Source organism: Propithecus coquereli, unplaced genomic scaffold, assembly GCF_000956105.1.
Source record: "Propithecus coquereli isolate 6110/MARCELLA unplaced genomic scaffold, Pcoq_1.0 Scaffold9, whole genome shotgun sequence".
NCBI classification, from domain to species: domain Eukaryota; kingdom Metazoa; phylum Chordata; class Mammalia; order Primates; family Indriidae; genus Propithecus; species Propithecus coquereli.
In genome coordinates this window covers 5,611,472-5,628,885 of record NW_012155284.1, presented here as the reverse complement: position 1 = coordinate 5,628,885, position 17,414 = coordinate 5,611,472, and the positions used below count along the sequence as shown (strand labels likewise).

Genomic DNA, 17,414 nt, shown 5'->3' with positions numbered 1-17,414 from the left:
TGTGCAGAAATTTTATGAGCAATTTGACTGCCCATTAGAAAATATAACATAGACTTTTTCGAGATTAGCTGGAGATGGACTTTTCGTATTATGAGAGAGAGAGAGAACAAGAGAGCGTGCGCTAAACTGAGAAGAAAAGCAAAGGTAGAATAAGGTTAGATTAGCTCTTTATATCTGAGTGTGGGGTTGGGGGTGACACTTTGCTACTCTATGAAGGTTAGAAGCCATCATTTGAAGTCTTCATCCAGTCATGCCAAGAGTTGACGGTGCGAGGAAAGAAAGGAAGAGAAAAATGAAAGAAATTATTTAAAATTGGATACTTCTTTGTGCTTTGCGTTAAGGCAGTGCTTTTGCCCTTGCTCATAAGCAACTGTAGATAAAGTCCTTTCTTATGCCATCTCTATCTCCCTGTGCCATGTGGCAGTGGGCAGGAATGACTGAGGGAACCAATGACTAAATGGGCAGTGGTGCCTTACACCTGTAACCCAGATTTCACAGCGGGGGAGGGATGGACAGCAGTTTTGCTTCTAAAGACATTCTCATTCTTCCCTAGTGCAGCTTAGTGCCTGTACCCCTCACTAAGCGGAGCGAGGGAAGGCATTTTTGACTGCCCAGCCCAGAGTGTGAGGAACAGCAGTGGGCAACGGGAGGCTGGCGGGCTAGAAGCCAGGGTGAAAATCTAGTGGCACTCAAGGAAGAGGTGAAAACTCTGGGAGAGAAAGCCAAGAACCATGCAGGCAGCTTCTTTTTGTTCTTTCCTTGGCTCTTAGGGGAATTTGCGTGTTTAAAGGTTCATTTGCTGCAGGAACTCCCATCCTTGGCATGAACTTCCAAATGATGAGTAGACATGGAATGGGCTTCTGAAGACTGGGTCACTATCTGGCTCAGCCTTCAGAGGAGGTGGGGTGCAGCTGCAGGGAGAGGACTGTCCTACGGAAGCATAAGGTCTTTCGCTGAGTGTGTTGAGAGGCGAGCAAATGCCATAGGTGGGCCTGGGCTATAGGGTCCCTGCAATTTCGGGAGGGGCATCCTGGTGTTTAGCTCAGGGATGTATGAAAATCTCGTGGAAAGCGAGAGGCTTATTGAGGTGCTGCTCAGGCTACACAGCCCTCAGGGCCTGGCCCGGGGTGTGTGGCCGCAGGGGAAGAGGGGCTGGGGCGCCGGGGGGCGACGTCGGGTAGAGTGCAGAAGGGACGAGGCCTCGGGACAGCGGAGGAGGAGCGCGGGCAGGGCGCCGAGGCGTGGTGCCGGCTGCCGCGCACAGGGGCCGGGTGGCGGAGCCGAGCCGCGGGCACGCTCTGCCCAGGCGGGAGAGCTCGGGGAGCGGCGGGCGGGGCTGAGGGGCGCAGCGGGGCCCGAGCGGCGGCGGCTGCGGAGCGGGGGCACCTGGGGAGGAAGGAGGGTGGGGGCGAGGGCGGCAGGGGCGCAGACTGGAAGTGGGAAAAGAAGGCGCAGGCAGGCGGGCGGGAGGGCGCCCTGGCCCGGGGCCGCGGGCGCGGGAGCCCGGCGAGGTGGAGCTGGGCGGCGGCGGGGGCCGAGCCGCGGGAGGAGGGGAAGGCGGAGGCGCGGGGAGCGTGTTTGGGGCGCCGCGGCGGGGAGGGTGGCGGCCGCCGGTGCGCGCGGGGCGCTGTGTGTGCGCGCTCCCCCGCTCGGGGAGGAAGATGGCCCAAAAGGGAAAGTTGGGGTGACGCGCGCGGCCCCCGGAGGCTCGGCTGGGGGCACCGCGGCGATCCCGACGGAGCGGCGGCCAGACAGGCCGGGGGGCGCGCGGTCCGGGCGCCACCGCGCCCGCCCCCTCACTGCAGGTGGCAGCGGGTGCGCTGGGTCCCGGCGGCCGCGGGCGCGGGCGGGCGCGCGAGGGAGCCCGGCCGAGGGATGGGCTGCGCCCCCAGCATCCATGTCTCGCAGAGCGGCGTGATCTACTGCCGAGACTCGGACGAGTCCAACTCGCCCCGCCAGACCACCAGCGTGTCGCAGGGCCCCGCGGCGCCCCTGCACGGCCTCTTCGTCCAGACCGACGCCGCCGACGCCATCACCCCGAGCCGCGCGTCTGGACCCCCCAGCGCCGCCCGCGTCCGCAGGGCTCGGGGCGAGCTGGGCAGCAGCAGCAGCTCGGGCTCCGCAGCCCCCGCCGCGACCACCTGCAGGGGCCGGAGGCGCCACTGCTGCAGCAGCGCGGAGGCCGAGACCCAGACCAGCTACACCAGCGTCAAGGTAAATGCCAGGAGCCTTGCGCAGGCTGGCGGGGGCCGCCCGCCCCGTCCGGGCGGGGCTCGCACGGGTTGGGGGCTCCGACGGAGTGGCCGTGACGCGGTTGGTTTGGAGAGGTTATCACTAAGGAGTTTACTTTTGATTTGTAGGGGTGATGAGGGCCCTGGACATGTGGGTAGTAAAACCCCTGGAGGGGTCCTGGGAGCGTCCTTAGCTGGTCCTGGGGGACGGGGTGGAGAAGGGAGCGCAGAGGGAAGCAGGTGGGCTGGCCTGTTCCTCCTTGAGGGGAGGAATGCTCGTTTATGCCAGAGGAGGGGAGGGTATCATTGGGAGCATTCGGTGGTGGCGAGTCCTATTGAATGAAATCTGAGCGCTGCGCTGGATTTGTGTGCCTTGTAGGTGACTGGTGCAGACGCAGTACCAGGATAAATAGTGCCCCATATTCAGATTTTTACCTGGGAAAACCAGGCAGGCTGGAGAGCGAGCGGCAGGGATTTGTGAATGAAACATTGTGTCTGTGTTTTGAGAAGAGATGTAGGAAAGGAGCAGAGGAGAACCTGTTGTTTGTCACTTTAACGTTTCTCTGGGTTGGCTGCGTCCTGACATAATTGAGAGAACGGGGCCACGAGTTTGGAGTGTCAGCAGAGCTACGTGGTTTTCAGTGCAGTGCAGCTGACCGAAGATGAAGATTCAGCACATACCATCTGATCTTTCAGGAAAGTGGAATTTTGAGAAAGTGGGAAAAAAATTGTTTAAATGGTTAAAGCAGCCACTAGATATTTCTTAATGACAGAGAAAAATGACTGTTTTAATACAGCCCTCCTGTATGTTCTCAAGGTGCGGTTAAATCTAAGAGGCTTTTCATTGTGTAAATCTGAGCACTGGGCCTTTCTTCCTTACAGCAAACAGAATGACAGTGACACATCCCATTGTGTAGAGGGAAAAATACATTTCTATGACTCTTACCGTTAGATAGAATTGCAGCGTTTACATGGTCAGTAGATTACCAAGAACCATTCCACTGATTCTTTGGCAAAGCCACAATTGTATGTTTAATAGGTAAAAACTTGGTCTTTGGCTGAAGGCAGCCCATGTTGGAGGAGCAAGGTGAAGAAAATAGCATGTTCTGGCTTCAATCTAGAAGTCCAAAAGCACTTGATTTTTTTTTTTTTTTTAACAGCATCTGATTTTCTAACATGAAACTTGACTGTTTATTTGTAGATGTAGTGTTTCTCTGGTAATAATCAATCACCACAATAAAAAATACCATTTATTGAGTACCTACTATGTGCCAGGAATAAGCTTTCTCTTTTAACTATTGAGTGTTAACAGTGTGATGATAGCAAAAAATATCCAAAGACTAGAGATCTGGATTCATGGCAGTTACCATTTATGACAGAGGCAGGAGCTGAGCACTACCCTGGCTTTTGTCAACTTCCTTCCCCCTCCCGTTCACATAAAGTTAGCTTTAGGAGGAATTTTAGGGGATTCAAATGTTACTTTTGGTGAAATCATTAATTTGGGATGTTGTCGATAAAGAGGATCCTTTTGCCTTATTGTTGAAGACCTGAAGCAGGAGTTCGGAATGATGACAGCTCATGAACTCCGTGACACTTTTTTTGGTTGCTCAAGAGAAATTGTGTATTTTTTGCCCCTCAGGGTAACAAGAACCTCAGTTTAGTACCTGGCAACTATAGCTATTCCATGTTTGTTCAGTGAAAGAAAGAATAATGAATGAACCCATTCTCTGTGTTTTAATACTTCCCTCAAGAGGCTACTTAGAGACCAAATGGAGTAAAAACTGGAGGGAGAATGAGTTCCAATTATTACCAGCTAGGATAAACTTGTATAAATCTCATTGCTGCTCAGCTTAAGTGTTACGAGGCTTGACCTGGGTAGGAATTGAACTCATTTTGCTTTATCAACAAGATTGGCAAGTAAAAGCTCAGTTCATTCCAACCTGTTACTAAGAATGTTGGAAATGAAACTGCTAGTTCAGTAATTCAACACTACTTTGCATTGTGTGGATCTTAGAAACTATAAATTTGAAATTAAATTTGAGACCAGAGTTATTTATACAAACCGTATAGAATTATTGTCACAGAATTGCCCTAATATATTGAATAGTAGTATCCTTTTAGGCTGTGTGATACACTGTTATATTATCTTTTTCAGTCTTAAAGTTCACATGTTCTGTACCCTTTTGTGGATGAGATAACTTTAGAGAAACTTTACTTTCATTTATTTTTAGAATAAGAATTCTTTTTTCTTAAGAGTTTGAGATATTTGCTAGCCATGTGGCTCCCACCCCTCTCCAAAATGCTCAGGTGGAAAAGTAAAATCTTTGCCATTTGGTTCTGATTCCAGCAGTGATGGGTTGCAATAGTCCCCCTCCACTTTTTACATCAATTATAAACCATATCCTCATTATCTGCTTGGCTTCTGGTATTCCCCAGAGTGCAGAAATGTTTGCTTGATCTTTTTGTCTTTTCTAGCAATAATTCATCTCATTAAGCTTTTAGAATGATGAAGCATTATGATGTCAAACATGATGTCAACAGGAACCTTCCTGAATACCTAATTTACGAAGAAAAGGATTATAAACATTAATAATTCATGTGCAGTACAATGATCACATGGGTTTTCATTTCTGGTAAGAAGTTAGATTCGCCTCCCAATTGCTGTAAAAATGCAACTTCCTAGCAATTTCTCTCCCTCTCGCTTGCCTTTTTAAAAATAGTACTCCAACAGGAGAATCCTACAGGATGCTCACTCTTGATATTGTGCCAGTTTTGTAGTTCTTGTTCAGAAATTCTCAGAGGAGATGAAGAACCTGGGATTCTTACAAGTCTTTTCTCATACCAGCTGTTTCTGCTTGGGAGTGTCCAGGACCAGGCAGCCAGTTGTAGAAAAGAGTCTTTATCGACAATACTGTCAACTCACTGTGACCTCTGTGTAGATTAACTATTTTGTGGATCAGGCACAGGAAGTTGTTAGCTTCCCAGTGACTTTGCACTGATAGGCAGCATCGCCAGCTCCCTCCTTTCCCTCCATACATTGGGCTCATTCATTCATTCATTCATTCAGTTAGCATTTGTGCCAGACTCTGTTGTAGGTGCTAGGGGTTCAGGGAATATCTGTGAAATTTAGTGAGCAAAGCCTAATGAGGAGGGCAAATGTCTTATAAGAGACTGTGCTTAAAACAGTTATTATGACTTCTGTATTATACGTTCTATGACATTCTAGAATCAGTGAGGATAATCCTGAGTCAACTATATGTAAAAGGAAAATAGATATTTTTCTGACCTTATGGCAAATAATAATGAGATTTTATTGGAGGGAGGGATAGAACTATTTTGGGAAAAGTCATGTTTGTTTGTTTTCTAAGTCAGTGTCTCTGAGTTTCTAAGTCAAACTTTAGTGTGCATCAGAATTACCCAGTGAACTTATTAAAATACAGATTTCTGGGCCCCACTCCTGGAGTTTCTGATTCAGTAGGTCTTGGGTGGAGCCTAAGAATTTGAATTTCTAGCAGGCTTCCAAGAAGATGCAAGTGTTGCTGATCCAGGGATCACACTTTGAGAATCACTGCTTTTAAATTAATTAAATTATCTGTTGACCAGATGAATTAGGTGGGGCCACCTCTACCAGAGTGTGTAGTACCATGTTGCCTGTATTTGGGGTACTAGTCATAGCCCTGCCTTCATATTAGTTTACTTTTGTGCAGGAAACCTGCCGTCTTCATTAATGAGGACAAACTCTGAACCTCCAAGGCTGGCTGGAAAGTCTGTAAGTGGAGAGAGTGCTGGACCATGTAGCCAACTCTGGTTTCTTGAGGTTCACGTCTCCATAGGAGCCTTTTGGGTTTGCACAGATGCCAGTGTTTTGCTTTGCCATCATAATCCCTCACCTGCCTCTGCCCTGGTGGGTTTATGTCTTGCATGATAGGGAAACTGTAAGGCAAGGGAGGAGCCCAAAACAGGGTTGGATGTCACGTGATATAGGTACATATTCTGTTCTCAGCTATTGGAATTCTTGCTAGTCCTTTCACCATCATTTCTAATTTTAAAATGGAACATGAAGTTTAGTAAGCTCAAGTGAGTCCTGCAGGTTGACTTGGCAAAACCCAACTTTATCTTCTGCCATTGCACATTTTATTACAATTTTATCTCTCTTCCTTCTCCCAACATGTAAATTAGAGCAAGTTAAGTGCATTTTCCTAATTTGTACTTCTTTCTTCAGTAGTTACACTAATTTTTAAGGACTATCAGGTAATTCTTCTTTTTGACTCTGTGAAATAATTCCATAAGCCAGAAAGTAACATAGTGCATGCCACTAGCTTTGCAGAGATGATATGGTTTCTACTGCAGTCCCACCCTGGTGACTGGGCCTGGGCTGCAGCAGGACAGGGTGTTCTGGTGAGGGCAGGGCAGTTCCCTGGTGTTGGGTGAAGGCCAGGAATCAAAATAGGAAGGAGGGAGTGGGCCCCATAGAAGCAAGTGGGAAGACAGAGTCCAGAGTCTGGAAAACCAGCAAAATTGGGAAGGAGAAGGTGAGAACTTTGGGGTGAGGTGGGCCAGTAAAATCTAGAATTTTAGGGTTCAGCAAATGTGACAATTGTTGAACCAGGTTGCAACTTTTGATTGGGAAATAGAAGCTATTCACTTTCTGTTCTCTTTGGGGCTCCTTGCTGAGTGTAAAAAGCTTAGGGCCACAGGAGGTGGCGGTGACGCTTGAGAGGGCTGTAGGTAACCCAGTAAACCATGTACCATACAAGGCAAGACCAACCAACCAGGCCTTCTATGTATCCTGACCAGACAGAGTCTGGGCAGGAAACAGGTGGCACATCCAGAAGTGAACTGAAATTAATTTAAGGAAGGGACTGTTTCAGCTGTGTTGGTGGAATGAAGGAAAGCCAGCAAGTGATGCTGAGGCACCCTAAGACTAGAAAAAGAGGGAGCTGTTACCACCCTAGAAGAATCAAGGGGAGGGAATGGTTCTGGGAACCCGAGAAACCAACCTATAGGACAGGGAAGCCCTCAGAAGCTGTGGCCTTAAGGAGGAATGGGCTGGGAGGTGCCAGGAGAGTAAATTCTCCACACCAGCATCCCCCTGTTGTCCATCTCCTGCCTGTACCTCTCTTTGGCCAAACACATCAGGAAACTAAAGGGAAAAGGAGCCTGTTGATTGGGGTTTTCAGGGTATAGGCAGAGTAGAGAGTTGGTCTGGAGGGGCAAATGGGAAATATCCTGAACATATCCCAAAGGTTCTCTGTGACAAATGTTCAGAGATGTTCAACTTCGTTAGAGCCACCTTGGTATAGATAAACTCAAATTGAGAAGGACAGTTTTGATGATTGTCTAAAATAATGGCATTTTAAAAAATGGCCACTTAATTCATTGTTTACATTTCCTGTTTAATGACTGATGACATTAAAATATGTCCAATTATCTTGGTTGGAGACCTCTAAGTTACTGCCGTAAACATATCCTCCTCTTCAGTTCACTCTCCCCCCGACTCTGCTGAGACATGTTTCTATGGTTTCCTCTGCCCCTTGCCCTCTGCCCTCCTCCTCATCCTGAACTCAAAGCCCAGGGTTGGGTCAGGGAGAGAAAGCACTATTCCCGTTAAGAGGCTGGGGTCCAGCCTTATCAGTTTATTCCATTTTTTCTCAGTTTGTACTTTCCTGATCTCTAAAGTTTCTCTCCACAGGCTCAAAAAGTTTAAAAATAAATGAATTTTACTATATGTTCATAAGCTTATGTTTTCAATAAAGCATATGTATATTTAGTACGTATTTTAAAATATTAAAATGTGTCTAGGAGTTCATTCTTAAAGATAGGTGTTACCTTTATCTTACAGTGGAAGTCTTGGTAGTTACTGTGTTTTAAAAGAAGACACTGCTTTCTAACAAGTTGTAGTATATTAGTTTAGAAGTGGTTTTTCATGGCCCCTTCCCCGTTTTCTTTCTTCCATTGGTAGATAAAAGCCAGCCTTTATATGGAATTCACATGCTTTACTTTTTACTATTGACTTCTTTCACCTCCTCCTTTCTGCTTCCTTAGGGATATCCACAGAAAAACAGTTCCTGAAGTAGAATTATCCTACTCTGCTGAAAATTTGCTTTAAGAAGCTTACTATAATAAAAATCAGGAAACTGTTTTACTTTTGGATAATCCATCAGTGAAAGAAAGAGTATTTCATGGTTGTCTCTTGTTTCCAAGGCAATTCAAGTTTTCATGCATGCTTTGTACATTTTGCAACAAAGTAAACAGGGTAGATATAATAATATTAGCTATTATTTAAGTCCTTGCTATTTGCTGAGCGTTTGATATACATTGTTTCACTTAATCTACATTTCTTCACCTAACCAACTATGAACTACAAATTACTGTTTTCATTTTGAAAATGAGGAAAATGAGGCTGCAAGAGGTGGGATAAATTGCTCAAGGTGAGGGCTGAAATTTGAAGGCAAGATTGAATTTAACTGCAAGGTTCTTAACCGCTGAGTTTGATTGCCTCTCACCACAGGATCCCACCCTTAAGTGCTTGACTCACACCTGTGGACACACAGCCTGGAGGCCCAGGTGTAGCTGGTCCTGGAACTGCAGTTATTTAGGGCAGAGAAGTGGGAATCAGGTGGAGGGCAAGAGAGGTCGCTGGGAGCCTGGGGGCCTGGGGGCCTGAGGGTCTTGGGGCCTGGGGAGTGAGGTTTCTTTCCACCTATGAATCCACCAGGTAGCCCTTCCATCAGCTTAAACTGGAGTGCTGTTTTGAGGTGAGTGGAAAATATAAAATGCATACAAACTTTGAGAAGCTTTGGCACAACGCTGAACACAGTACTTAGCACTTTGTAGGTACTGTACAAATATTAGCTGCTCTTATTATTACTATTATTACAATTTTGGTAATTAAAATGAGATTTTGGTTATTTAGATTTAGATAGTTTTGACACATGTAATTGCTTTTTATTGGAAGTGTATCCCGTACTTTCAAGTAGGTTGATTGGGCCAACATAGGTGACTACCTGGATTTGTATAGGGATGTATTATCCTGAAGCTTTGAATGCTTCTGCCACAGACATGGCAATTGAATTGGATTTTCAAAGGAGACGACACGGTGGAATCTTGCCAGTCCAAGGCCGAAGTTGGGGTTTGGGTTCCATGACTGTTGGGCCTGCATTAAGCAGAATTTAAAGGTCCAGGCCATGTTGTTATCTTGGGGTGGTTCCATATGGAATTCTTCTTGGTGTAAACCTGTAATCTGAAGCCTGGGTCTGTAATCGTGCTTAGAACCATTTTGCTTGACCTCTGTTGGTTTCTGTATTGCTGGGTGCTGACAGCATTTTGGGTGCTGTCAGGTGTAGTGTATTGTTGGGAAAATGATACAATGTAAATCTAAAACCTGTTTTCTCGCTAATGATTAGTTCCGGGAACTTAGTTGCCTGTGTGAGTCATAAAACTGAGAGAAGACCCTGAATTTTGGAAACTCTTATAGGAAAACAGATTTTTAAAGCAACCTATGACACAGGGTAACATGAAAAAAGAAGGTGCTGTTTTTTGACATCAAAACCATAAATACCATTAATGTTCTGCAACTGGAAGGTGATGACAGGAGTTCAGGATAGGTCAGGCTTTTGTCTGCTGCAGGGTTCCTGCTGAGGGAGCTTCAAGCAAGAGCAATGGCCACATGGAGAGAAAATACATTTATGAAGGCCAATGGTGACCCAGCATCCGAGACCTCACCCACTGGTTGTCTTTGGGCCATATGGGACATTTTCATTTTCAGCTTAAAAACTGGTCACTGTTCTCAGCCAAGAAACTGGATAACTGTAAGGAAAGCAAAAGCTACCACCAATAGTGTTTTGAGCTGAGCCTTAGTTGGAACTGGAAATCTCTCTTCTCCCACAAATAAGAGAGCGTGATAATCAAAAGAATGATGGCCAAATAAAGCCTGAACAGAGCAAAGGATCAGCTTAGTCAATGGCCGAGGAAGCACTTGGTTGATACCACCTTTCATCCTAGAGTCTACCATGTACATTCTTGGACACACGCACACTCACTCACACACCACCCCTCTGCTCTGAGAAGTGTTGCTGGGACAGAAGGCTTAGGCAGACAAGTTTTGCAATAGGCTTCCTGCTCTCCTCCTACCTAATCTATAAGGCTGAGTCTGGAAAGCCAGATCCATGACCCCTCCCCCACTGGAGCCTGACAGGCTCTCCTGTCCTTGTGGTTGCTGCGCTGCCCATCTACTTAGCCACACATAGAGCCCAGGGTAAGCTCCCCAACATCCAGTGCCTTTCTCTGCAGTGATCTGGCTTGCTAGGACCCTGAGGTCTCTCGACAAGCCTGACTCTCACTGCAGTCTCCATCCCTTTGAAGAAGTGGTGAGGGCAGGAAGTGTGGTCCAGTTAGCCTGACCTCCCTAAGGGCCATGGTAGAGGGGAGTTTTGCACTTACTCTCTCCTCCCCTTTGTTGAGATTTTCAAGAAAGACCGAAGGAAGTGGGGCAAAAGGCCAGAACCTCTACTGGGTATCAAAGGTGAGTACTTTGAATCCTAAAGAACAATCAGGAAATGCTTTGGATTAACATAAAAGGCAGCACTCACTTTCATAGTAGACTATTTGACCAAAAATAGTTTGTAAGATACCTAGTTTGGTATTGGGAAAGGATTTCTATACAGAAACAATGGTATGTGTGGCATTTAGGTTTCTAGGTTAGCCCAAAAAAGTTTTTAACCCATTATGTGTTTGGAATATATTTACAGTGTTGAAACAATGTTGCTGTGAAAGAAACGTAAAATTGAATTAGAATTAGTGAGTTTTTTTTGGTATGCATGTCCTTTGAGAGAAGCAGGTTTAATTAGAGGGTGATGAAGCAGATGAGGGTGAACTTGTGAAGTTCCTTTGGGGAATAGTTATCTTTAGCGATCCTTGTGCTCTGAGGTGGTGAGGGGCTCAGGGGGTGTTGTTAACCTCACGTTGCTGGGGTAGAAGCTGAGGCATAGGGAGTTCAAGTGGCTTGACCAAGATTGCACAGCTGGGAATCCAGAGGTGCATCTGCTAAACTGTCCTATTTTCATTGTGCTATTTTACCTCCAGGTAAAAAGGGGCATGTCTAGTTTCTTTGAGACACTAATTTTCTGTTTCATCTACAAATATTTCAGTATGTATCTTTTAATTATAACTCTCTTTAAAAAAAAAAATAACAGTCCCCAAACCATTATGCACCAAAAACTTAATGGCTACTTAATATCAATCACATGTTTCTAATTGCCTTATTATTCTTTTATTATTTGTTGGTATTCAAACAGTAAATCCACTCATTGCAACTGGTCAATATGTCTCTTAAGTTTTCTATTTTTTTTTTTTTTGGAGCTAAACTTTTGAAGTCTGGAAATATTTTGGAATATATTTTATAATTACAATGCATCTCAGTGTGGACTAGCCACATTTTAAGTGCAAAATGGCCACACAAGTAGCTACCATGATGGAAGAAGGCAAGAAGAAAGGGAAACTTCACATCAGGGTTATAAGTCAAGCAGTTACAATTTGACATTGTAACTTGACCAGTCTAGCACAGTGGTTGTGTTGGTTGTTTGTCTCTTGGTTCTCAGCTCCGTTTTTGCTTTTCCATATTTTCCTTTGTATTATATGGGGCTAGAAGTCTACAAAGTGCATCTTCCAGATTCCTTTGCCAGATGGTCTCCTCTTAGATTGTGCAGGTAGGAGTTACTGGCAGGAAGTCGGAATGTGGGAGAAAGGAAGAGGCAGGGACAGTGGCTCTTGCTAAGTGACGGTGGTGCTACCTGAAAGGGGATGGCACCATTTAGTTTCTCCAGCTCCACCTTTGTCTTCCTTTTGCTCTTCCATACCTTCCAACACCTTTGTAAACAGTTCTCCACACTCGTATCTCTCTTCTTAATATATGCTAAGTGGTTTTTGTTTTTTGGATGCTAGGGATCTGAAGTCAGAGAACTAGGTTATAATCTCATGTATACCAGCTACTTAGTTGTGTGACTTCTTTAATTTTCAATTTCGTCCTCTATCTAAGGGGAATAGTAGAAATTCTATCATGGAGTTTCTGTGAGGATATAATTAATATATTTACCATTGTTAGCTTTGAACCTTAAGTATTGCTTTTTATCGGTAACAGTATGTAAGCCAATTTTTGAAGGCTAGTCTTTTAAACATTTTTTATTATGGAAAAGTTCAAAGGTATACAGAAGTAAAGAGAACAGTATAATGAAACTTCATACATCTCCTAGCTTCAACAGTTACAAAATTAAGAATTAAGATCACTCTTTTATTTATACCACCCACTCTCCCCCTCTACTCTGGGATTATTTTAAAGCAAATCTAAAACATCCTATTATTTCAGCTGTAACTATTTCAGCCTGTAACTTTAAAAGATAAGGACTGTTTAAAACATACAACCGTAACACTATTAGCATACCCCTGAATTAAAATAATTTCTTAATATTACCAAATACCAAGACAGTATTCCAATTTCCCTAATTATCTCATAAATGTTTTCATTGACAATTTTTTTGTTTGAATCATCTTTTGAATAAGATCCACCCATTGCAATCAGTTGATATGTTTCTTAAGAATCTTTTAATCGGCTGGTTCCTCTTCCTCTCTTTCTTTCCCCCTTACAATTTGTTTGTTGAAGAAACTGGGTCATTTGTCCAGCAGAGTTTCCCACAGTCTGGATATTGCTGATTACATTCCTGTGGTATCATTAACCACATTCTTCTGGCCCTGCATTCTCTGTATATTGGTAGTTAGATCTAGAGGCTTGATAGGATTCAAGTTTACTTCTTTCTTTCTTTTTGGGAAGACTACTTTCTAGGTAGTGTTAAACGCCTCCATCAGGAGGCACCCGATGTCTGGTTGTCTCTCTTTTTGTGATGTTAGCAGCCGCTGACGGTGATCATTGATTAGATCCCTTAATTCCTGAGCAGTTGCAAAAGCTATCGTTCTTTCTGCAATACTTCTGGAATGCTTCTATAAAGAGAATCTTCCTTCTACCAAATAGTTGGTTTTCCTGAGTAAAGTTCACATGGGAAAGGCAGGGCAAATGTTTGATTCTTCTCTACTAGTTTTCCAAATAATGAATTGGTTTTCTAGCATCCTCCAATGGTGTTTTCAGTATTGTTATAAACTTATCACTTCGTAAATATTAGCTGTGTCCTAGTCCGTTGCAGTTATTGTCCTTACTGATACTCGGTTGTCCCATCTTTGCCTACTGGCAGGAGCCGTGTTGTCTTCCCATGTCCTTTTCATAGTGCTCCCAGTAGTATTTGATAGATTTCTTGCTTTGGGTTTGACAAAATGTTCCAGGCTCATTATGTTCATTCCTTGTCCCTAATCTAGACTCAGTCTTTTCTCCCAGGAACCTAATTCTTTTTATTGAAAAATGGTATTTAGAGGCATCATCTGGAGTATTCATTGCTAATGGACTAGTCATTGTTTCTGGGCTTTTAAAGTGGACATAGCCAGGAAATAAATACTTCTGAAAGATAAAAATGTACCATGAGTTTATACTTTTATGTCCAGTTCTGATTTAGGACTACAGGGCTTTTCTTTAACCTCATCAGTCTTACATTTATATTTCCTCTTTCCCATGACATAAATCCTGGTGTGTAACAACATGATAATTTCTCATTTGTTCTGTCCCACAAAACACACACACGTGTACACACGCAAATGTCTCAGAATAACAATGATCAACGCTACATCCAACACAATTATTGAAAAAAATTCAATTTTTTCCAGTAGAAAATGTTAGGATATATCCCAGGAAAATTAATGTGTTTTTAAGTAATTTGAATTAGTTCCTTTTGATATGGCTGTTCTGATAATAATGGTACAGTTAGTAATTAACTCAATACAGTTAGTATTTGTTTCATTTTACTTTTGATTTAATCTTCTATAAAGTTTAATTTTATGTTATAATAATGTAGATTATTTACATGTTTCAAAGTAAAATATAATATATTAAACATGGTATATTCAGAGAAGTTTAGATTTTATCCCTGTCTCTTACATTCTGTGCCTTCTATCCTATAGGTTTAAATTTTATGGTTTTCATACTGTTGTTCTGAATACACATGAACATTTGTTTATATCTTCAATATCTTAGATACATAGTAGTTTACTAAATAAATTTTCTGTGTTTTCCTTTTTTCACTTAACAACATATCGTGGAGACAATTCCATCATAGTTCATAGAGATATTCCTCATTCCTTCTTATAGCTGCATAGTCTCCATTTTCTGCCTATACTATTGTTTATGTAGCCAGTCTCCTATTGATAATTTTTTGTATTATTTCCAGTATTTTTTGCTATTACAAGTGTTGCTATGGGAATGGCCCTGTGCTTTTATCTTTTCATATTATGGAGTCTAATTTTTGAGTACAAGAGTGACATAATGTTTTCCAGAAAGGACATATTTCCCTATCCAGAGCATTAACTTCTGCCCATCAGATAGAGACTTTCACTGGGCCTTTTGCTTCTCTAGGAATTGTAAAATAGTAGTTTTAGTTCAAGATTAAGATCTCTAGCAGAGGGTTCTCTTGGAGTAAAACCTACTCTTTTCTACTTTTAACCCAGCTATATTTTCATTTTTCTTTTTTTTTTAGACAGAGTCACCCTGGCTAGAGTGCAGTGGTATCATAGCTCACTGCAACAGTGGTGATCTAGCACCTTTTGTATTATCCCAGATGGGGCTGGAGCCCATTCTACTAAGTAAAGAATCACAAGAATGGAAAAACAAGCACCACATGTACTCACCATCAAATTGGTAGTAACTGATCAACACTTAAACGTGCACATTTAGTAGTAACATTCGTCAGGTGTTGGGCAGGTGGCAGGGGGGAGGAGGGGATAGGTATATTCACACCTAATGGGTGCAGTGTACACCGTCTGGGGGATGGACGTGCTTGAAGCTCTGACTTGGGTGGGACAAAGACAGTATATGTAACCTAAACATTTGTACCCCCATAATATGCTAAAATAAAAAGAAAAAAAAAGAAGAAAAATAAAGTAAAAAAAAAAATAGCTCACTGCAATCTCAAACTCCTGGGCTCAAATGACCCTCCTGCCTCAGCCTCCCAGGTAGCTGGGACTATAGCCACACCTGGCTAAGTTTGCTATTTTTTGTAGAGATGGGATCTTGCTCTTATTCAGGCTGGTCTCGAACTCCTGCCTCAGCCTCCTAGAGTGCTAGGATTACAGGCATGAGCCACCACACCTGGCCTATAGTTTCATTGTCATGGAGGTGTGAGAGCTTCTGAGACAGATTTTCTAGAAGAGGTTGGTCTTCTCAATGGACACTGTTCAATCTATTGGACACTCCTCCCTTAGCAGCAGCAAAGGGGTTTGGGAAGAATAGTGACTGCCTTTTCATCCTACTTCTGCCTCCGACTTACCTTAAAGTTCCATGTGTTTACACTGGCATTAACCCTGTCAGCATGCACAGCATGCCACAGGAGGCTCGGCATCACTGATTGTTGTCAAAACCTTCCTTGAGCCTTCATGAGAACTTGACGCCTTACCTTGACGTTAATCATCAAGACCTAGAATCAGGGATTTTTTTTTTTCTACTTTAGAAGTGGAATGCATGGATATATATTCTTTTGAGTGTTTCTAAAATCTGATTTTATTTTTGTGATAGAATCACATAACTCACCTGTAATTTTCCTAAAGTGCTTTGTTACGCTCAATGTAATTTGTGTACTGATCTTGTTCTTTTTCCTTACACAGATGTATCAACAACTTTACTAACTAGCAATGCTCAGGGTAGTTTCTTGGCTCACAAGTTGTGTGTAAGTGAGTGAGATAGTGTGATGAAGTTCGGGGTGGGGTAGGGAAGGAAAGACTGGGAGAGGCAAAAGCACCTGAGAGAGAGCAGATATGAACTGGATTGAGAGGGAGATTTTGGAGGTGAGGTACAGGTGGGAACGGAATAAAGGGATATAAAGAGTGGATGTGTGCCTGTGCATGTGCAGAGTTGGTTACCTGCCTCGGTTTAGGAGGGGGAAGCACGATTGGGGTCAAATGTGCAGAAACTTTGGGACAGACTGGTTCAGTTCAACAACAGTTCAACAAGCATTTATTGAGGGTCTAATGGAGCATCAGGCACCTGCATTAACCTTAGGGATACAAAGATGAATAAGATGATCACTTCCCTAGGGAAGTTTATATTCTAGAATAAAAATATTCTATATTTATATTGGGGTGGGGGGATAACACACAAGCAGTTATTTACCTATTGCTGTGTAACACATCACCACAGACTTAGGAGCTCAATATACATGTTTGTTACTAGTTTCTCTGGGTCAGCAGTCCAGGCACAGCTCATCCAGGTCCTCTACTTCAGGATGTCCTATAAGGCTGCAGTGAAGATGTTGGTTAGGGCTGGGTCTCGTCTGAAGGCTGGAGTAGAGAAGATCTTCTAAGCTCATTTACATTATTGTTAGTAGGATTCAGTTCCTTGCTGGCTGTTGGCTGGAGACCACCCTCAGATCCTTGCCACATTGGCCTCCCAATGTAGCAGCATGTTTCATCAAAGGTAGCAAGAGAGACAGTCTTGTAGCATCAAGTGAGATGGTAGTCACAATCTTATGTAGCCCATTACGGTTATAGATGAGGGGCTTATACAAAGGCATGAATACTAGGAGGTGGGAATCCTGTTGGAATCTGCCTGCCATACTGGTGTCTCCTGCAGTTCTGGAATGTCTGAGAGAGGAAGTGTTCCATGGGAGCATGAAGGAAGAGCATCTAAACAGCCTGGTGTGGAAATAACGCAGTGTCTAGATGATTGAATGTAACCTTGAAGGACAAATAAGGATTAACTTGGTGTGTAGACAGTAGCTGAGAGGAGGGAGGAGGAAGTTCCAAGCAGAGGGAACAACATGAGCAAACATTGAGGGGGTGAAATACCTGAGGACCACCATCCAAATATTCTGTGTCAGCCATGCGTGGAAAACATGTAGGAGTCAGAAATGGAAGAAAGGAAAGGTGAGGGCCAGACTTGGGGGTGTCTCCTTTGCCAGGCTAAAGAATGTGGACATCATCAAGGGGATCATAGATAGGAATTTAAATAGGGGAGTGACATGGTCAGAGCTGTGGTTTCATCAGTAAGGAAGACCAATTTTGGTAGCATTTGTAATAATTCAGGTGACAGATGAAGAG

At 43.6% G+C, this 17,414-nt stretch overlaps 1 protein-coding gene across 5 annotated transcripts in view; it reads left to right on the top strand.

Moving 5' to 3' along the window:
• The first annotated feature begins 1,836 nt into the window (after positions 1 to 1,836).
• The window catches only part of PDE8B (phosphodiesterase 8B), a 222,531-nt gene continuing 206,953 nt past the window's right edge, over positions 1,837 to 17,414 (top strand). For all 5 annotated transcript variants that reach the window (XM_012664513.1, XM_012664515.1, XM_012664517.1 and 2 more), the window contains exon 1: positions 1,837 to 2,214. In XM_012664513.1, the coding sequence (XP_012519967.1) occupies positions 1,876 to 2,214 (339 nt within the window). In that variant the 5' untranslated portion in view covers positions 1,837 to 1,875. The remainder of the gene's footprint in view (positions 2,215 to 17,414) is intronic.